This window comes from Lates calcarifer, linkage group LG20 (assembly GCF_001640805.2).
Source record: "Lates calcarifer isolate ASB-BC8 linkage group LG20, TLL_Latcal_v3, whole genome shotgun sequence".
NCBI lineage: Eukaryota > Metazoa > Chordata > Actinopteri > Centropomidae > Lates > Lates calcarifer.
In genome coordinates this window covers 10,493,198-10,516,002 of record NC_066852.1, presented here as the reverse complement: position 1 = coordinate 10,516,002, position 22,805 = coordinate 10,493,198, and the positions used below count along the sequence as shown (strand labels likewise).

Sequence of the window (22,805 nt, the reverse complement as noted above, 5' to 3'; positions counted from 1 at the left end):
CAGAAGCAACAAAAGCATTCTCAAGACAGGCCATGTGCATTTATGTATGACAAAAATGCTAAGACATTCATGTTGGAAAATTGGCCTTTGTCAAGCATCATGCTTACTGGGTGACATCTGAGACAGAGACAGAAAAAGCTTTGTGTTATACACATCATGTAGGAGGTGCTATGTTTCTGTTGGAGGGTCAAGGTTCTTTCCAAGAATAACACTGATATAACACCAATATTGCAGATGGGCGTTGGGGTGCACATCACCAAAGAAAAGGTTTCGTTGGAGTGCTGACAACATCCTTACTTCCCACTAGACTTAATTTGTTCACACACATTTTTCTTTAGCCTTTTGCCACACATGATCTTAGCCACTTTGTCCCAGCCAAGCACAACATTATGCAGGTGTAGCCACTGAAGGAGTTCCAAAAGACATCCTTCCCCCACCAGCACAGTATGGAATACTATGTAAAATACAGTGACACTAAATAATAATTTGAAAGAACTGGGTATGTTCGCCCCAGATGATAATAGATAACATTTTTATATATGTGCACCTGGTGTTGGGAATATGCTGGTTGAGGCTGGATGATTTTTGGAGCTTTGCAGGGCTCCACCTACAAGGGAGGGGTTTACCAAGGTAGAACAGCACACCAGATAGAGAATAATGACTAAATCCTTGGCACTATTAAAAAAATTGTTAAGCCACTGAATAGATTGTAATGATTTTTGTCATAATATTTACCAGTAATCCAAGAAAGTGAACTAATAACACAATTCATTCATTTCAGTGCACTAATTCATGGAACCTCAGGCGAAGGTACACAAGAAAACCTAAATGCGTTTTGAAATTTCAAAAGTCCTTCAAATTCCCTACTGGCGCCATTCTTGGTCACTGTAAGACAAAGACAGCTGTCAGTAACATTAGCAGTGGCCGCAGACTGAAAAAAAAGAAGAATATGTTTTCAGTGCTAGAGCTTCCATAAGTGTCTGACACTGAATGATGTCTTTATTTGGTACTGGACTTCCTTTGTTTGACTGTAAAGAGAAACATTTTTCCAAGCTTTTTCTCCTCTGTGGTATGAGGGCTGACATAATTTTGCCCACTAAAGAATACATGTGGGTTTAAAACGCCCTTTTTCTTGGACGTGACACCATTCTTTAAAATTAACATGGCATGATAAGGTTTATTTTACAAACCAAAGATAATGCGCCGAATGCAGCTTCTTTGACCAGAGCAGAAGTGGTGCAGTGTTAACATGTGGATATAATACAGACATTTACCAGCTCTTTTCTCGAACTTCAGTGGTAACTCAAAAAAGGAAACATACTAAGTTTTGCCTATCCACATCAAGAGCACAAAAATACGTATGACACAAATTTTCCAGTTCGTTGTCTCTGAATTTCCAAACTGACAAACACACAAATCAGGGAATTTTGAGAGTACTCAAGGAGGTTTGTGCTTATTTTCTGCAGTCTGTGACCCTTTACCATTATGAAATACGTTCATTTATACTTAAAGTTACACCATAGGCACCTGTTCATCACGTCTATTCTCAAACTGCAAGCAGCAAACTGGCAACACAGACTTCAAAGTTCAATAAAACCTTATAATTACTCCTAAGATTATTCACATGAAGAGCCCTGACATGAAACTAGCTCCTTACTGGAAGCCTAGGAGTATTAAGTGCTCGTCTTGACCACTGAACACCAGGCATGTCTTTCTTTTTTGACCAAATTGGAGTCGGGAGAGGTGATGGGGAATACACTAAATGTGCATAGCAATGGTCCCGTTTGAACCTCTTGAGTGTATGTGTGTACCACATCCTTATCCCACCATAGATCACAGGGATTTTTAGACATTATAGCTGGGATAGCTGCCAGGTTTACATGCCCATCCTTGAAAATCATCCCTGCTTAACAAATTGCAGTCAGAATGGTTTTTCCACCCTATTTGTGTTTGATGTATATCAATTCACTTTAAGGGTATCTTGACTGCAGCATAAAAATGTACAGTGGTCCATCATTAAAACATCAAGTTCTTAAAGCTGTGCTGCTAAGGGGAAGCTGGAACTCCCCTTAGTTGAGAGTTGAATCTCTGCATAATAAATCTGCCGACAGTAATTGGATGATACATAATAATCTAAATGATGGCCATTAAAAGCATATGCTCGTGTCGAGATGTCTTTGTCCTTTTCATCCCACAGATCTTAATTATGCGTCCCCAGAGTGATGCTGCGACTTGGCTCGCCATTTTACCTGCTTTGTTTGATGGTCTGTAAACACTGTCTTAAAAAGGAACCAGTGGAAAATAAAAGAATGGCCCGCCCTGTTATTCTTTCTAAGGAAGGTTGTCTCACAACTGAGCTTTCAAACTGTATTACAGGATTTTGTTAATATCTTCATAACTGTACTAGCTAAGCTAATAACTAGGCTAATTACTTTAGCAATAAGTGGCCAAAGTCCTCTGAGGCTGATTTTACCTTTATAGACCCTCTCGTCCATGTGTTATCAGTGGAGAAGTAAGTACAAGAGGGGCTTAGAGACCAGCAGAACACAGCCTAATTCCATCACTGGTGTGTGGAGCAACCCCATAGGGAACAGTTTAACTGAGACATCTGGCCGGCCTGCTGGAGTTAGTCGTACACAGGTCAGAGTTCACGTGTACTTACTCATACTGCTTTGGCGACTGACGCTCATGGCTGCAAGAGGTTGACTGTTGTGACCCAAAATACTGCATGGCACTTGTTACAGAAACACTGGACCTTAAGTAACAATGGCTTGATTGGGGGAAGCTGGCCTGCTGTGCCATCCCCTAAGCTAACAAGACTCCCTATAGTCTTTGTGATGGTGACAGTGATGAGCTGAGTGTCGCTACTAATGAGGACTCCTTTGCTATGGATGATGGGGCTGATAAGACATCTTTGTACACCGATGAGGCTTCCTTTGTTTGTTGGATGAAACTGTCAGGTTCTTCCCTAGAAATAATGCGGCTAATAAGCTTCACTGGAGACCAGTTTGGTAGGAGAGCCTCTCCAGTAAGTGTGTGTTTATTTGCTGGGACACACCAAAGTGCTGGGTAGGAATAAGAAATAGAGAGAGAGAGGTATGTATTCACATTGTAGCCCCTCTCTGCTTCATTCATAATGACAGAGAATCTGCTGAAACTGCTCTCTTTTAAAGAAACATGCAATGGTTGCTTGCTAATTTCGCGTGTGTTCTTTCATTTTTTACCGCTGTGGAGCGACTCTGGCACAGCTTGAGTTTTCAGCTTTGAATGGCATTAAGATTTTTAAGCAGTTTATATCCCTCTCACCCATCCTTGGGATCCATCAAACCTGATTTGAGGTTTAGGGTTCATAAGAACTTTGTCCACCAGGAACTGTTAAAGCAGAATAACTTAGACTGTATCTCCCTTGTCTCTCAAACCCCTGCAGGCGTTGCTAGAATTGTTTGGTTTTGACTGAATGTGCATAAATGCATACCTAATGGTGTTAGCGAAAGCTTGTTTTTAATATGCGTTTCCGAATTGTGTGCTGAAAGCTGTGATTCATGATTGCTTCCCTTGTTTACTCACTGTTTTCCTGTGGTGCTGTGAGGCCAAGCACAGTTGCCAACACCGGAGAGGGAAAGCTTCTGAGAGTATTAACAAGTGCCTGTGGGCCTGGAGTTCACAGGTCATCGCACCTTCGCACATACGTTCACACTCCTGCACACACACAACTCCTGATTTTGAGAAGGATCGATAATTCTCTGCCTCTCCTGCAAAGGTAGCAGGTTCCTTGCCTGAGGGATCCTCCTACACCGCTTCTCCTTCCTTCAACCCTTTCTACACATCTATAAAAAACAAGAAGAACCACAGCATAGTTAATTTATTCAGTCAGCGTTTTTAAGTGTTTGGATTGACGCTCTTATTAAAGCATGGTAATGTGTTGATTGGTTGCAGCAGCAACTCAAGCATGACCTGAACCAGATGATATAATAAATACAATAAACAGCTTGATTTTATTAAACAAGTATAAAAGCATAAAGCTAAACTATTAAATATGACATTTTATGGTCACTGCCACCTCAGTAATGTGTTAATTTAGCCAGATAAAATTTGTAATCACCAAATTATTCTGTCATTTAAGTATGTGTTAATTAGACTTATGAAATGTGGTTATGTCTGCTCAGATCACATCATACCATTGTGAAAACAAAATTAGGGTTGCAGACTCACACTGCACATAGCTAAATTGTTTGTGATCTTACGTTGATTTATTTAACTTTTTTAACATCATGTATTTGTCACGCCCAGGGTGCTGGTCTCAGTTCCTCCCTAAAGACTGCCAAGAGCTCCTAAATAGTGAACCACTAGCCGTGCTCATCTGGATAGTCGAACTTCTAAGCTCAGGAATTCCCGTGGGTTTGTGGTTTTCTCCGGGCTGTTTGTACTTCTTTTGGCCTTAGTTTCCTGTTCTGAGGTCAGTGTCCAGCTATGGCTGTGTGCTAAGGCACTTTGGATAATTACTTCTACAAATAAATCTGCTCTCCATAGTTTTGAGATTTTACAAGTAATTATAAATACATCCCACATCTGAGTTTTGTAGTTAATATGCAAATCCACGTTTTTTTCATCCTCTAATGAAGATGAGCTGAGACAGGCTAATTAGACAAACTGAAACAAACCATGGTACTCACATGACCCCTCAACTTGTCCATCTGTGCTAGCAGTGATTGACGTGCTACAGTGGTTGTAATGCTTTTAAAATGATTCTGTATTCCTCAAGGATTTTGGTTTGAGAGTAATTGGGAGAATTAATATTTTGAAAGGACAGCTTTAAAGGTCAGTGTAAGGGTATGACCTCAGAGATGCTTCTCAAGGATAACTAAGTGTGAGTCATCTCCTCTCCAGTCAGGCAGATAATAATCAATAGTATCAATAAGCATTTTGGTAGCATCTTTAACAGTTTTTTTTTTTTCACTTTCATGCTTAGACACACACAGAAAATAGATGTACTCTCACACATTTTCTCACACATATCATCAAATTAGGTCGGCTGTGACTATTAAACCCAATACTTTCTAATAAAAAGAACTGCTCAGTGTTGTGAGAGAACACATCAGTGGTGAGCATTATCCCTCTGCCATTTCCTCAATCCTTCTCATCTTTCTCCTTCATTCGTCTCCTCATCTCTCCCTGTCATTACTGACAGGGTTCAAAGCCCCCTATGTGAAGACTGCAGCATAAAGAACTGTTTTCCCACCAGAGCATCTCTCAGTGAAGAGCCCAAAACATGCATAAATTGCTTTAATTAGCAGAGCTATTATTAGCTGGCATTTGAGATGCTGCAGGAGTAATAACTGAAGCTGATGGTTTTGATAGTTATGAATTTGCAACTCTGATGCCTTTATCTGGACCTGTAACAAGGCATGAGTGTGAGTGGAGTGTTGCAGTATTAGATAATTAATTGATAATATTATGAATGACTCAACCACTGGGGAATTAGTGCAAGGGTAGCTAAACACTTAATGTTGTATTATTTCTTTCCAATGTATGTGGCATGTAGTTTTACTTCAAAAAGCTCTTTGCAAAAAAACAAACAAACAAACAAATAAATAAACAAACAAACAAAAAAAAATCAGTCAGTTTGAGTTTGAAATCTTTTAAATGAAAATAATACATTTGATGCAGTATATTGTAAATGGAGGTAAGACAATATGGACAATGTGTTTTCCAGAGATTTTCCACTATGGGCTGAGAAAGATTTAGTTAGTGTCCCTTTACAAAGATGAATTTGATTATCTGCCAAACGTCTTGGAAGAAGAGTTAAGAGGAGCCTGTCATTCTAGTGTTAAAATTGATTCTGACAGCCTTGATCAGAACACATCTAAACTAAAACCAGTCCTTCACTTGGCTTATCACATCCCAGTAAGGCCTTCAGTGAAAGATGATGGACCAGCAGGCCAGTCTCAGGGTAATGCCTGCATGACTGACCTTTTCTAATTACAGAGAGAGGATGTATGTAACGTTACCTTCATTAACCAGAGGTTGACAGTAGAATGCAGACTCTTAAGGCATCTCAAACATTTTGACATGCAGACTCATTAGCCAGAGGGAGATATCTGCACGATGTAGGAATCACAAGATGTCACACCAAGTATGGGTAGATATGTGAGAGGAGATGTTGACCAAGAGACATAGCTTTAGTCTGGCTGTATCAGTTTGGTTTATTCTTAGTATTTCTCTCATTCACCATAAGTAACTGAAGAAAAAAGTTGATCATGTTTAATTTGTTTAGTCAAGGACTGAGTAATATAATATGCTGTAAGGGCTAAAAATTCAGCATGTAACATTTGTATGATGTGCTGTTGTCTATTCCATTGTAATAATGGCCATCAATCAATATTATAAGCTTCTTTGAATATATACTGATCTGCAGTCTCACAGTTTTTATTACTTTTTATTACTTTTCCCTCATTCCACTTTTGATGTGTCACTGAAAGATTCATAAGAAATCTTCAAATTTTTCATCCACTGGTTCAGCTCTAGAGTTTGTGTAAATAATACTTGAGAGGCATAAGAAACTTCTCTGCTGTAATGCTTGTAGCTGAAGGCTGAAGCTGTAGCTGAGGGCCTTCTCTTGGAAGTCCATATAACCGGGGGTTGTGTGGTGGTATGATAACCAATGAAATGTCATTGTCATTTAAAAAAAAAAAAAAAAAGCCCCAGGTTAATGAGGGAGCAAGAAGTGTGGACGGGGATGGAGTCGAGGTGTTAGGGAGAAGGAGGCACCATCGTCTTTTGCAGCTGTTTTTTGAAATACAGTAATTAACTCATGTTCAGAATCTGTGTGTACGAACACAGAGATAAAAGGAAACTTCAGACAGTCATTAATCTCACAGACATTTTGTTCCAATTGCCTGTGATTTTTCCACTGCAATGAGAACTGAGGGAGCGGACTTAAGCTTTACTTCCAATCTAACAAAGTACCTGCACTGTTTCCTCACTTCAAACAGCAGCTTTATTGTAACATGCAAGATTGATATCAAGTGTTGAATGCGGCCGGATTTTTGAAGCTGGTTTATTGCAATCAGCGTTGTTTGCTTGCAGCCTTATAAATCATTGCAATTACATTTAACAGTCGAATGGAACCTCTCCTCAACCAGCAGATAATCACAACTTTTGCCAAGATTTTCAAATTGAAGGCAAAGTGTTGCACTCTTAACGCAATTTATAAGAACACACAAAATAACAGTTTACATCAGAAACACCACTTAAAACATTTTTGTCTCAATAATCATGAACATGTAGAGAGACTTTTGGACCCACGCTACATAGCAAACCAAGCTTGAAAGCTGGGCTTTAACTGTATACTTTACGTCAACAAACAACAGAGCCCCGTGCCAATGTGTGATCAACAGCAGCACCACAAATGGAGCCAAATAAAAAGCTGTTCATACAGATAAATTCCCAAATTGCTGCCAGATGAGCTGTTTTAATCAGCTTCTAAAAATCTGCTGGAAAAGCTTACTGAAGGGTCAGCTAAATTTTCAATAAAAAATGGACTTTAGTCTGTTCATAAAGGCTTCAGTCCTTCACAGCAAAAAGGAAGCGAAAAGCAATTTGTCAAGAACATAGCCAGAATGATATTTGCCCAGTTGAAGTGATTGACACAAGCAGGTTTGTGGTGAAAAAAGAGGTCAGGATATTATGGAGTTCCAGAAGCTGATTCTCATCCGTGCTGAACTCTGACTTCTTGGCTTCTCCCATTGCGGTGCTTTATTGCAACTTGCAGTATAGCCCCTCCCTGCAGGTTCTGCTACTGTCTCAAAAGCGAACACGTAGTGTATTAGAATGGGGTCTCCTCTTATACACTACATTTACAAATTAAATTCTTGGCTTTATGTATTTATTTTGTGATTCATGTGATTGAAATATTACCATTACCATTTCAACATAAATCTTTGGCATGGGTAATGTCATAAGGAGCACTCCCATTTGTTATTTCTATGATATTTTGGCCACTGTGTGCTGTGACTCACCCAGCAGACTGCATCAGAATTTCTTTAAAAATTACTGATAAAAGTATATTAAATGTATTTTTATAGCAAGTGCAACACTTAACAATGTGGCACCAGTTGCAGCAGCAGCAGCAGCAGCAGCAACAGCTGTGTTTTGATAAGATTTGCATTTGGTTCCTTGGCTTGACTGCTGCCAATGTGTCAGACACCCGCTGCTGTTTTTGAACCAGTCAGACTGCTGCCTCAATGTCTGAAACCATTTTGAAAAACAACAAAACATATTTTGTTGTTCTTTCTTGTTCTTGGAGCAATGTCAGGCATAAAGTAGACAAAAGTCACATCCCACACATTCACAAGTAAATGTAACAAATTTCTGGTTAATACATTTTAGGTATTAATCAGAGAGTCTGATAAACTTAATTGCAAGGACACCAAAAGAAGAAGAAAAAGAAGTCCGTCAAACTAACTCTGATATGGCTGGAGAGGCATTTGTAATATATTCTATATCCTGCATAAAGTCTTTGTGCATGGATGTCACCAAGAAGCACACATAAGTCAAACAGGTGGCTGGCAGATCAGATAGCTGAACATCGATATCATGAGAGGGTGTGGAATTTGGTTCGCCATTTTACGAAATATACTCATTGACTTTCTTACAAAGAGATAAACCAGAAGATTGATACCACTCACATCGTGTTAATTTGTGAGCTTCAGAGGTGCTGATAGGTGGTGTTTTTGTTACCCCTGGACAGAGTTAGGCTGGCTGTTTCCCCCTGGTTCCAGTCCTTATGCTAAGTTAAGGTAATTGTCTCCAGACTCTAGCTTTATACTTAACAGACACACATGAGAATTATTGATCCTCTTATCTAACCGATCTAACACAAACAGGCTTTTTTCACAAAGTGATGAACTACTCATTTAAGGTCAGACGTAAATGTGATCCAACTAGATGGGTATTAATACCATAGAGTGGGTATTTGCCTTCTTTCCCACAGTGGAGTTCATTGCAGAGCTAAGTGAGACCCATTCCTCTTTTAACACGCAGGTTATTAACAATGCCAACAAAAGCTGAGTGAATCTACACAGCACTGACCCATAATCCCCTGTGGCTCAGCGTACCCTCTTATTAATGTCCTCTCAGACTATTAAGCGAATGCCATGATTGCTTTTAGTGTCGGTGCAGTCCAAAAACATCCAGTGCTGTGGCCACTTATTCTGCCTCTTTGTTACAGAGACAGTAATCGAGCGTTAGAAGATGAGTTGAGAGGCTTGTTTGACTTGTCTATTTAATATCGTCAATTGGGCATATCCAGTACATGCACGTTTCTGTGTCTCCGTGCACACACGTACAAAACAAGAGTTCAGTCCAGTGAGAAGGCTTCAGTTTTGTAGACAGGATCTGTGCTCAGGGCAGTGTCTCCCTCCCTTCACAGTATGACAGTCAGTTCACATCTGGGCTGCCACTACCGGGGGCGCAATTAAGACAGAAAATATATGTAGGTCATGCAGACATGCACTAGTGACATGCAATGACACAGCATGGAGCTAATGTAAAATTCATGTATTAATTCAGTTTGTTTAGCAAAAACATTTTAAATGACAGTTTTGTAACTTAGAAGCCTCAGAGGAGATGAAGGAAACATGATAAACTGCAGATGGTCAAACATACATTATGCAGTCTATCTAAGATAGGTAAACAGTAAATCACTGCATATCAAACAAATGTGTAAGATTCACTCAGGGTGACTTTTTGTCCCTTTAATAACAAACAACCTCTTTGCCACTTCACTGTTTGCTCCATTCATGGGAAGTTTGACTTTCAAGCTCTGCCTGAGTTATAATCAATGGCCTATACAACCACTTTACTTTCCACTGAACATTTAATGGAGTGAGGATAAGTGTCTCAGATGGGCTGCTGGCCTTTCCAGACAGTTGTGCTCCAAAGGTGTTCTTTCATCACAAATGCAGGTGGCTAAGCCCCTGATTCTCAGCCACTGCAGTTTACTTGCTCACTATGTCAAAGAAATATACAGGATTTAGTCAGTAAATAAAGATGGACACATGTAGAGTCTGCTGACAAAAAATTGACTTAATCCAGCATTGCCAGTAGACAGTATTAGCATAGCTGGGAATATGCCATGTATACTTACAAGCTATTATTACATTCATACAAATTGCAGGAATAATTAGATGAGGGGTGCAATATGTTTTGCCCTCAGTGGTTGTGTCATAGTCAGCCTTATTCTCCAGTTAAAGAGTCCTGGTGACCTAGTTGGCTCAGATGTTTATCGTGCACCAGCAATGTTCTGGTTCGACTCTGCCCTGGGGACTTTATTGCTTGTTACCTTCCCAGCATTTAACAGATGGCAACCAAAAGTAGATTTAAAAAAAAAAAAATAGTACTGTGTTGTGACACTGTAAAAAATTGAAGATGTGAGATAGGACTGGCAAATTTTGATGAGCATTTTTCACTTTTTTCTGATATTTAAAGAGAAAGTAATTGATTAATCATAAAAAATAGTTGGCAGATTAAACAATAATTATAACAGTGGTTAGTCTACATATTGTAATATGAATTCTAAGCCTATTCCTCATTCACACATTTTCACTCAGCTCATATTTTGCCCTGAACATCTGTGTGCTGCAGTCAGGAGGTGTTGTCATTGTCCATGACCTTGACTCTCCTCTCTGGAGACTACTACATTGTGCAGTGTGTTGCTAGAAGCATGGCAGAAGACAGAAACACAGATTTCATAACTTCCATGTGATTAAAATCACCTGCACAAATGCAATTTAAGGAGATCATATGTTTTAGCAGAGTTTAAGACAGAGTGTGGTTGCAGACACCTTGTCCTGGCCACACACAGGCAGAGAAACACACTCACATTCCTTCCCCCACATACTCGAGTGAATGACAGTGTTCAACTGTTCCACTTAATTGTAGTTTATACTGCCTGAGAAAGAATGTCTGGCATTTATTGGTTCCCTGTGTTTTACTTTACAAATGAATGAGTGTGTGCGTATGTTTGGAGTATGTGTCTCCAAGAGATGAGCAACACAAATGGTTTATTTTCCAATGAGTTTTTTTTTTCTTTGTTAAAGGAATAGTTTCAAATTTTGGGGAATAGGCTTATTTGCTTTCTTGTTGAGAGTTAGATGAGACAATGATATCACTCTCATATTTTTACAATAAATATGAGGCTATGGCCAGGACACAGTTAGCTTAGCTAAGCATAAAGACTGGAAATGGGGGTAAACAGCTAGCCTGGCTCTCTCCAGAGGTTTAAAAAAAAAAAAAGCCTATTAATGTGAATTTACACAGAATATCTTGTCCCTTCAAAAACTAAATTGTAAAAACAACAAGTTGTGCATTTTTTTGGGGGGTGGGGAAGCAGCTTCATAATGCAGATGTATGCACAGATGTGAGTGTTCTCGATCTTCTCATCTAACTCTCAGTGAGAATGCAAATAAGCATATTGTCTAAAAAGTCAAACTAATCTTTTAGTGTAGAAACATTAAAGGTTGGCTCCTTATGGCGCTTTTCACTCAAACATATACATTTTGAGTTGTGTGATTTGTTTCAGTGCCATCATTAAAAAAACTGTTCTTATCAGGACTATACAGCCAAACAATAGCACATCTATCCTCACCCTGCATAAAAGCCTTTGTGCAGTTTCTCTTTTTTGATCAGTGGTCTGGCATAATGCCTTTTCCGCTCAAGTTATTAAATGACATGCTGATTAATATGAATATTCACAATTGACATTTACTGATCATTTTTGGATGATTGTTAGTTTTTTTAAGGTCATCGTTTCTTGTTCATTATGTTTTAGTGTGGAGGAAATTAGTTATAGGTGAGCGTGTGGATGGCTTTTAAAAATAATGGTTACTTTGTTCATTTGATGATTTCATCTTTTGTGTTTGTGTAACCTGTTATTGTAGAGTCTGCACAGTTTTATAAATCAGGTCCCTGGTCTCTCTGGTTGTAGCTCCTTTGATGTAGCGCTGAATGCACATTAGTCAGAACTTGGCCTTAGAAGAGAGGATTTGTTGGATGTTTTGCTGACATTTCTGTATAATCAGATGTGCTTAAAATACCAAAGGTGGCGCAGTGATGCACAAAAAACACTTGCATAATATCACCCACTTGTCACACTAATACTTTGTTGCTCTGAGTAAAGTGTCACAAAGTCTTACGGCTGTCTTGTCTGGGTCTGTGAAGTGTATTTTAGGATGGAAATGCTGACAGCACTCACTTCTTATTCAGACACAGGGTTCTCTCTGTAATATTAATTTTTACTTAATCTGCTATTTTTGTGAAACTGACACTTTTGCTGTACATCAGGCCAAAGGTGGAGAATTTCCATCATCCTCCCTGACACTTGCAAACCAGTTTAATTCAAAATGCATTTGTAAATTCTGACTAAATATAAAACAATGTAAATAATTTAGTTAGCTTACTTGAGGTTTTCCCCTGCAGTACTCTTGTGGTCTTTAGTTTTTCTGTGTAACTTGTCATGTCTGTCTCTCATATCCTCTTGTAGTCTCCAAATCTCTCTATTTTCTCTTTTCATTTTGTTCTCTTGATATCTGCCTCGTTGATCTGGCCTCAGATAGTTGTCTGTTTAAACATGTGGTGTCATTTGACTTACAAGAGCGACGCTGTGAACTATGGAAGCTTCTGTAAATCTCTGTCTTGCCATTAAAAGTGTGGACTTTGATCCATGGTTTGTGCCACGGGTCACAAAAACGAAAACTAAATGACTTTTACAGACTGAAACAAAAGGACTGCCTTAACAAGACATAGCTGTTCCATTTATTGCACACTCTTAAGCCTCCCACAAAATCGGCCTGCCTTTATTAGCTGTGTCTGACTGCTGCTCTTTCCATAGTGGCGCTGGCACTCGAGCATAGGTAATCCCACGGTACTACAGGGAGAGATTTACCGTTTCCACCATTTACCATTTCCACTGTGGCTCAGGTAGGCTTCGTGTCAGAGTCACTGAGCAAGCTGACTGTGTCAGGCAGCTGTCAGCAGCACAGAAGGGTGGTACTAAGTCTACAGTGGTCTACATTAATAAATGTCACCCACTGTTTTTCTAGTACTCCCGTGTTTGCTGAAAACCACAGAGAGTAATAGGCACATTCTTTAAGAAGTGAATTTGGAGGTTTTTGACTTTGAGTTTGAATCTGAGTTGAAAGTTGTAACCCAAGTATCCAAGGTTCTTAAGAGTGATGCCTCAGAAAAATGTGTTAGTGTGTGTGTGTCCATGCATCTGTCAGCTGATGTGAAGCGTTATACCTTTGTATAGGGTCATTTTTCATACTGAGCGGATGGCTGGTGCGCCTTCAGTGTAGCGAGCTAATTTGATTGTGATATCTGATATTTTCTCTGTATATTTCTTTGGTTTGGATCCAAACACTCATAGTAGCTTCCCTTCATACACTCTAAATACATACAGTATTGTACTGTAAATGACACCGGGGTAGGTCGACGCAAGACCACCAACGCTGCAGTAAATTACACTCATATTTGTCACATTGTGTTATTACAATCTCAGTGCTCATGATTTGTTGCTTTAAAACCTCCACGTTCCCCCTTTATCACCTCCTCTTTTCCTCCTGCCTTCCTCCAATAATTTATCCCCTCATGCTTTCTTTCCTGCTCTACATATTCACCAAGCCTGCTTGAGTAAAATACAAAACGCCTGGCTTGTTGTTCCAACGCTCTGTAGCTTTTTACTCGCTTTTTCCTCGCACATTTTATTTAATTCTCTAGAGAGAGACACAGTTTTGGAGAAAACACACTCTATCCGCCTCCTTCATCACAGAATGAGACAAAACTACAGACATGCTTGTTTGTCTTTGTGTTTGTTGCTCTTCACTCTCCTTCTCTCCCTAGATCTTCACAAGACAGCATAACTGCCTCAGGGATGACTGATAGAAGAAAAAAAAAACATATTTATAGGGGTACAGGTGCTACAAATGACCTTTAGTGTGTATGTATGTTCTCCACTGTGTATCTGTGCTCATGTTTTTGCATACTGATTGTAATGCTGGCTGCTGGCCGTTTGCAGATAAAGCCTGGTCTTCTGGGGGCTCACTTGTGGCGGGCTGATATTGCCTCTCTGTAATGCCAGCAAGCTTTGGGAGCTGCACGGACCCTTAGGCATCAGCCCAACACAATTAAGAACAAGGAGAGCAGCATGTGTGTTGTAAACAGGGACTGAAGGCCACAGTGGCTGCCTTGTTTATATTGTTCTGTTATAGGTTTAAATGTCTAGACAGTGTGTAAAATTGTACTTAAATGAAATATTTATGTTTTTTGCCCACAGCTATGTGAGTGATTTTGCGTTTCTTTTATTTTTATTTTTTTATAGTTTGGATAGCTAATTGTTTTGTTTTTTATGTTGTTTAAGAGAATTTTCCTATGTTTTCTAAATGATTAATAGTCAACTAGTTTAGTAGACTTTCTTATCTGTAGTTTTGGTTAAACCTTATTTTCTCTTTCCAACCTGTAGAATATGACACGCCCACTGATGTCATCAAGGTTCACACTTGAAAACCTGACACTTTTTGACTCCACCTGGGAACAAACTTTTCGCGCTAGGAACCAATTTATTTGTGCAGTACATTTCCGAATTGCAGTACATTTCCATCAGCGTAAGCTGTACTTTGGGTTTTGTGATAACCACTAAGTGTTATGATGCCAACATGCTTAACTAAGATGATGACTGTGGTAAGCACTGTAGGCATATTACCTTGCTAACATTAGCATTTTGCTCAAGACACCAGTACAGTGTCACAGAGCCGCTAGCATAGTTGTTGTCGACTCTTAGTCATGTTTTAATTCAATTCTGTTCACCCTCTATTGCACTAAGTTGGAAGCGGGGGATATACATATGTATGTATAAAAAGTGCTGGGGGTGCTACGGAGGAACATTTTTAGGTGGGAAATTACCTCCTCGGTTCAATTCAGTTCATTAGAATTTAGACTTTTACCTAGGTTGACCACTTAACAGCATTAAAAGAAAAGAAGACAAAGAAGCAAATAAATGAAATGAAAAAAAAAATCAATGTAATAGTCTGGCAGTGGGAGGGCTTATCTCAGCAGTCCATATCCATTTAGTCTGACTGCTGCTGTCCAGGTAATATGGAGCTTTTGTATGCAAAACATGCATGTGACAGCATTCCCAAATGATAAGCTTATGCACTTATTATACGCCCATTGTTCCAGACCTTTTGTGTAAGGGAGGGGGTTATACTCTACCTCTTAAAATAATATTACATTTTCCTTTATAAGCTTTCGGAAAATACAGTTAATGCAGATTTGTGCAAACACACAGAGATGTACCACACTACCCAGTGGATCAAATTCTCACCTACTTCACAGTGTGTGAGGTGTTCCATCTGGGTAAACACTTGTCTGTGTGGGATTTATTGGTTGCAGCAGGAGTGTAGGAGCTCATCACCGTCGAGCACGGCAGTGATTATCTGCTTTACAGGGACACTGGCACATTAAAGCGTGACCTGCTGACGACTGTGTAAGATAGTGTTTGCACCAGCATGAAAGAACAGGAAAGTGTTCCCACAGCTATAAAATAGGTAAACAGTGGTTGCAAGACTAACATTAATGTCACATTTCCGTTATCTTCTCCTCTTTTCACTCTCTCCCTATATATATATTGTGTTGTTAGCAGCTTTTAGCACAATTGCTTGTGCACTGTAGTTTTAGGCTTATAGGTTTGATCTAGATTCTGCAAAACAACAGCACATGTGTCTGTTTTGTAGAATCCTCACCAGATTCTCCAGCATTTACACAGCACTGGAGGGAAGAAAGAAAAGAGAACCAGTGGGGGTCTGCGTGTGGACATGGTTGGTGATGGGTTTGTGTGCGTGCTTGGCTGTGCTGGGGGGTTGGAAAGACATGGAGGGAATGTAAGATTTGCAGAGGCATTGGAGTTGTGTACCTGGATCTCATTAGGGAGGTTTTCTTTGTCCTCTGCCTCACAGGAACTCGTTGTTACACAGTTTCTTTGAGAACACCACGAAAAGAGAATGACTGACATCTCAATAGTGTATCAGGGATTAGAGGTGATTTTGCGGCTGTCAGTGTGGGTATGATTGGAAGTATTGATTCATACTTCTGTGGCTGGTTTAATGACCTCAGATGCTGCTGTGAAATTTGTTCAAGATGGTCAACACGTAACAGAAATACATTTACACACAGAAACAAGTCACTTCAGTAGAGCGAAGGAGAGAGCGGTGGCTCATGTTGAGGATGGGGATCCTTCCTTCTTTTGCTCAGAATATCAGAAATGTCATTTGTGGAAAAAAAAAGATATTACAATGCGATATGATTAGATTTTCCACCATATTTGTTTCACTGATCTTTCATGAACTGTCCTGTGAAAATACCTATATATCATACATTTGGGAATGCATGCTTTTCCTATAATATTATCTGTAGTAGCAGAGGTTTCAGTGTGTTTAAAACTATATTTAAGTATTTAACCCAGTACAATGGTTCACTTTGTTGAAAACACACTATAACACTATAATCCCATTATGATTCAGTCTTGAAGCTTTTCTCAAAAACTCTACAGTATCTTTGCAAATACATGCTTTGAGGCTAGACATGTTTTGAAAGATATTACTTACTGAGGATTTCACATGTCAGCATTGTTTGTTTGGTTTTTTTAATTTTCAGAGCCTTGTGAGTTTCCAGCTGCTGAAACAAAAGTAAAACGTTTCATGAGCGACATTTGATTGGGTGGTAATTATGTTGTCAAACTGGATTATTTTTAATACAAGGCACTTGCACAGCAATAATAATGCACCATATCTAATTCCTTTAGAGCTGCTGCTGTTTTGATTAGTACTTCTCTTTATTACAAAGAGGGATTGCATGATAAATTTCGCTGTGGATCTTCGTGGTGTGTTTTTTTGTGTTCCACTGACATGTACAGAAAGTATTGTACAGCTAATCCTGCAGCAAATTGTATACTTGAAACTGATCCTCATCTTTGTTTTGTCACCTTTGCACTCTTCTAACCCTCTAGGGTCTCGTCTTCGCCAGGAAGACTTCCCACCCCGCATCGTGGAGCACCCCTCTGACCTCATTGTGTCCAAGGGGGAACCAGCCACTCTCAACTGTAAGGCAGAGGGCCGTCCAACCCCCACGGTGGAATGGTACAAAGATGGGGAGCGCGTTGAGACGGACCGCGACAACCCCCGCTCCCACCGTATGCTGCTGCCCAGCGGGTCCCTCTTCTTCCTGCGCATCATCCACGGACGGCGAAGCAAGCCTGATGATGGAAGCTACGTGTGCGTGGCCCGAAACTACCTGGGCCAGGCGATCAGTCACAATGCATCCTTGGAAGTAGCCAGTAAGTTCTGTTAGTGTGTGTTGGCGTGTCACAGTATCACAGTTCTGAGAGGTGTTTACTTTGATAATTCCATTAAAGATAATGCGACTCACGTGCACACACATAACTCTGGCAGGGTATATTCATCAGTAAATGCATCTAACATGGGAATGGACACAGTCAAACATTTATCTACCAGATTGCTAAACCACTGACTAAGAATAACCAAGAAGTTATCTCTAATACCCAGGCATAATACGCAGATATCCAGATGATAATTGTCTAAGCTCTTTTAAACATTTTAATTGATTTTGCAGTCTCTCAATATGCATGATGATAGCGGGGGATTTTAATATCTGTCTTCAAAGAGAGTAAGTAGCTTTTTTGAAGTTGGAAAAGTGCAAAAATACTTGCTTTTTTTTTTTTTTCAAAGGTTGACATACATTTACACTTACTACAATCACTGTTTATCTTGCATTGAGTGTCTTTGCACTCTCACCTCAATCAATTACATTGATCTCATTATACATAATATGTCAATCTAAATACATGTTTTCATTTGTTATTTTTGATCCAGTATTAGTCATTTTTTATGACTGTGGGACAGGTGGAAGTTTGCTATGTGACCCACCTGTCAGACATGGCAACAGCTGCGTGTCTGCTTCAGTCCCCAGGGCTGAGGGGCTGAGGGTGTTCCTAACAGGTGATATTGTCTACTCGCTGAATCGTAGAGTTGCAAGTGTCAAGTGTGTGCTGTTGCCATTTTAACAGCCTTTCACTGCAGTATGTCTCAGGCAGGAATCCGTCAGGTTACATACAGCAGCCAAACGTATGTGTGCATGTGTATATAGGTTAGCTGGGAGTGATGGAAAGAAGCCTGTGGAGAAGCAGACAGGGGGCAGAGGGCAAAAGGTCAGGGCTTACGACCATCAGAATAGCTTAAGTGCAGATGGTCTGTGAATCCCTAAGGGACACAGATTTTGCAAGTCCAAAAACACTGGAGTCAGATTGGTGTAGCATCAGCCTGGCATCATAATGAAATAGTGGAGATGTAAACAGCCATGCACCACAGAATGCAAGTTCCTTCTAAACAACAAGACTTCATCTTCTTCATCTGACTGTTACTCTTACCAAGAAAAGTATCATGCAGACCAACAGAGTTTGGACTCTTACAGATCCACAGACCTAAACTAAAAAGCTAAATTTATGCATATTCCCAACACTGGGAAACAGCAAGAGTAAAGGATGCACTGAAAGAAGGAAGCGTTGGTGATAAGGGTTAACAGCCACAGCCATGCCTTCACACACCACAGAGCTCCCCAACCTTTACTGTCGATCCCCTGGGCTGCTCAGCTGCGTCAGCTTGCAGAGCTCTACACAGGCTCAGTCTCCTGGGCAGATATTTCGCAAAGGTTTTAGAATAATAATACCCCTCTGGTATCCGTTTCACCTTTTGAATTATAATGAAAGAGATGGTCAAACGGTATGATGGTAATGCTACATCAGCACTCCAATCCTGAGAAGCTAAGCCCTCTAGGGGGAGAGTTTATTACTGGGAGTTCACTAAATTTACTGCCAGGTTTTAAGGTCGAGGGGGAACACAGAGAGGACTTGTTGAAGCTGCCTGGATGAGTTATGTCTTCCAGCTTCATCCTTCAGAGGTCACGCAGATTCATGGGTCACCCTGGGGCTAGGGAGGTAAAACAGAATCCCCTTTGGCAAATGCTGCTGAGTTAGGGAGTTTAGGACAGGACTGAGAAGCTGAGGAGTGTTAAAAGGAGGATTGATCTTAAACTGTCCACAGGGGAAGTTGAATAATTTGTATTGCCAGGTTAAGGTTTTGTTAATTTTGTGTTGTGTTTTAATTGCTTCAAGTTTTCTTTGTCTAAAGGGTGTCTGGGTTTTGAGCTGACATGTTCTGGTCACTCTTTTGTGTGATGCACAGTAAGTTATATATAAGTTGTATAATTTGCTATATATATATATATATATATATATATATTCAAATTTCTTTAAATTAAATGTAGCACCATCATCAGGTTAAATTTTACATCCTATTTCCCAAGCCAACTTCCAAAATGACATTCCCATCATCCTCAGTTATACTTGTGTGTATAGTGCCAGTTAGTACATGTTGGCATGTTAACCTAACATGGGGACCAGGGTTAACATCAACATGTTAGCATGATGATGTTAGCATTTGGCTCAAAGCACTGCTGTGCGTAAATACAGCCCCGCGTGGCTATCATGACTATAGAATTTTACTATTATTACTATCAACACTGCTATGTCTAGTGTTCAAGTATTTTGATATTCACCATTCCATCATGTAGAAATGCACTGTCATCAAGCTAAAAAGGCTCTTATTGTATTTTCAGACCAGCTGACCAATTAGAAATGCACAGTTTTGCCAAAAATGTTTTGTCTATATAAATACAGCACACTGTAGAACAAATGCAGAACCAATTATAATTTAAACATATTTGAATTATGAGTTAATTACTATTCAATATGTGATGCACTTTTTAAAAATGAAAAACAACAACAGATGCATGCTGGGATACTACAGCAGAGTAGTGAATACATTACATTTACTTACTATTTACTAAATTATAGTTGTAATTGCAGTGCACTTAAGATATGATGGTATAAGTCTATTTGATGAATATCCTTTGCTCTGCAACCATCCCTAAAAATAAACATTAAATAGTCATAGTTAATTTACGTGATTGGTTGTCATTAATATGTTCTTTTATATAGTATGATGAGTTCATGGACTTGGATACTCAGGAAGTAAACGACACTGCAGCACATTGACAAGAATCCCTGAGAGCTTTAGTCACTTGATCCTTTATCGACAAACTAAATGCGAAAGTTGTGGTGGAAAATTCATTACTTATAAAAGCCTTTAGCTGATTCCAATTTGCAATTTACTACACTGTAACTTTCTCTACTGCTACTTCTATGATTTAAATGATGTAAGGAAGAAATGATGAAAAGTAGGGACATGGCTGACAAAAGACAGTGTTGGAGGTTGATAGATATAAAGTGATGGGAGCAGAAAAGGAGTGACAGAGACAGATGGGAACAGAAGAGAGAGAGGAAGAAGTGTCTGTCCTTCAAGGCATAGAAGTGAAACTTGTTTGCAGAAAATTGAGGTGACGTGGTAGAGACAGTGACAGATGTAGTATGTGCTGGTGCCTGAAGCGTGACCACAGGCTTGAAATACTGTGTAAGCATACACAACATGCTTATGGACACATGCACACATTCACTCACACACACACATACGCACATGCACACACACACAGATGAGTGGAACCCTTCCTGAAAGTGAAAAAGATGAAATGAGAAAAAGAATAAAAAAAGACATATAACTTAGTTCCTATCCAATAAATGTCACAGAAGACACTCAGCATATTTTTTTTTCCTGCCTGCAGGGACCCTAGAGGACCCTGGGAAATGAACATATGTCCTATTGACCTCAGCCACTTGATTCAATCATGGAGCGCTTTATTGAGGTGAAGGCAAAGTCACAGCCTGTGTACTCTAAAGGTTATTGGATAGTAGACCTGTTTTTAGGTTCAGTAAGGAAGAGGAATAAATGTTATTCTTAAATTAATTAGACAATGCTGTTTGCCAGAGGAAATTGAGGCTTGTGGTGCAGCTGAAGGTTATGCCACAACACTGCAGTGATGAAGTAATGAACCACAGGGAAAGACTATGCAGCCACAACTCCTCATGTATATGAAATTATGATGACAAAGGCAGAAACACCCCCCTCTGATTCCTCTGTCTGTATAGTCATTTAATCTGTTTTATTTCCATTTCATGGAAGTAGATTTGTCCCATCCCACACAGGATTACGATACACAGCAGTACATCCTCCAGTATGCAGAGCCGCAGTGACTTGTTGATCAATCAGCAGAAAATTAATCAGTAAACATAGTCACGTATTAGTCAGAAGCTCCAGCCATTCTGCAGGTTTTGACAAGGAAGAGGAATGTGAGGAATGGAAGAGGAATAAAAGGAGGATGATATATCCGTTTTCTGCTGCATCTATCTTTTTTTTTAAGAAAACTGGTCAGACATCTTTATAGGAGTGCAATGCTAAATCATGGAACACTCCTTTACCTATAGGTGTGCTTAAAGCTTTTTCTGGAACATTTAATTATATCTCATACTCTTCCTCAGTGGATGGAGTTTGCTCGGGGCTGAGGAGCTTTTTACATTTTCTGATATTATAATGACTAAATCAGTGATTATTTAGAGAAGAATTATTTTGTTTTTAATTAAAAATGAAAATATTAAAAAAAAAAAAACATCACAGCAATATATATCTACATAATTTCAGGTTACATACATGTATGTTTATGTATGCTTTGTAAAAGTAAACAACATCCATGTTTAAAATGATAAATATATAACTCATACCCATAATTCTCCATTCAGTATGTCTATTTTATCATCCTAAATGTATGCAGTTTTGTTTTCTTTGTATACTTTGAAAAGAAAAAAAGCCAGTGGATGGCATGTGATGGCTTGTGGTAATTACATGAATGCATTAACATGGCAGACATGTTCACTGTAACACCATACCCTCTGAAGTGGATCATGGGATATGTGCAGCTCAGTCAGGCAGTGAGATTGACAGCTTGAGGTGGGACCCCTGGTCTGTCTCCTTGTCTGCTCCTCTTTGATTGTAATCTTATGCTGGAAACGAGCGGGGTGCGGGAGACGTACGAAGCCGTTAAGGAGAGAGGCAGATTCTCAGAGGTCAGGTTCCCCCTCTGCCTGCCCCTATCCATTTACTAATGGTTCTTCACTTCAAATGGCTGTCACTGTCACTGACAACATCCTGTCTGTAGTCACTCTGAATAAACACAGTAAAAGATCCTAAGTGGCAGTAGAGTGGTATGTCTCAGGAAAGTTGTCATTTTCTCTCCATATGGATGAGGAGTGATAGTATTAGATAGACAAACACTGACACATTGTAAATACTCTTTATCCACAGCCACAAAGTCAGATATCAATGTTTATTTCCAATTGCCTGTGACAGTCTGTGAATGCTGTGCTAGCCTCTTGTTCCTTCATCCTGTTTTCCGCTCCCTTGTTCTGTCCCAGTTGGCCTATGGTTAGATCAGTCAGTGAATAAGTATCACACTCCGGGGACAGCTGGTTTGTGTTTACAGTCTGGAGACTCGGGAGAGTGCACTGCGAGTATTGTCTAAACAATTTTAGTCACTATATTCCCCTAGGCTCAGCGTTTCCAAGAGCCAGATTTGTGCCAGAGTGCCAGGATGTACGGAGAAGAGTTTGTTTGGCTTGCAGCGGCACAGTGAAGGGAGAAGAGAGGGGAAGTGCTCAAGAGTTTCTGACAAAGACCATATGGCTTCTGGGTGTGTGGCAATATTATCAGAATGTAACGTTGTTCCTTTTG

General features: G+C 39.7%; 1 protein-coding gene across 3 annotated transcripts in view; it reads left to right on the top strand.

The window, feature by feature from the left end:
* The window catches only part of LOC108893730 (roundabout homolog 1), a 95,526-nt gene that overhangs the window by 22,809 nt on the left and 49,912 nt on the right, over positions 1–22,805 (top strand). For all 3 annotated transcript variants that reach the window (XM_051078457.1, XM_051078456.1, XM_051078458.1), the window contains one exon: positions 17,060–17,386. In XM_051078457.1, the coding sequence (XP_050934414.1) occupies positions 17,060–17,386 (327 nt within the window). The remainder of the gene's footprint in view (positions 1–17,059; positions 17,387–22,805) is intronic.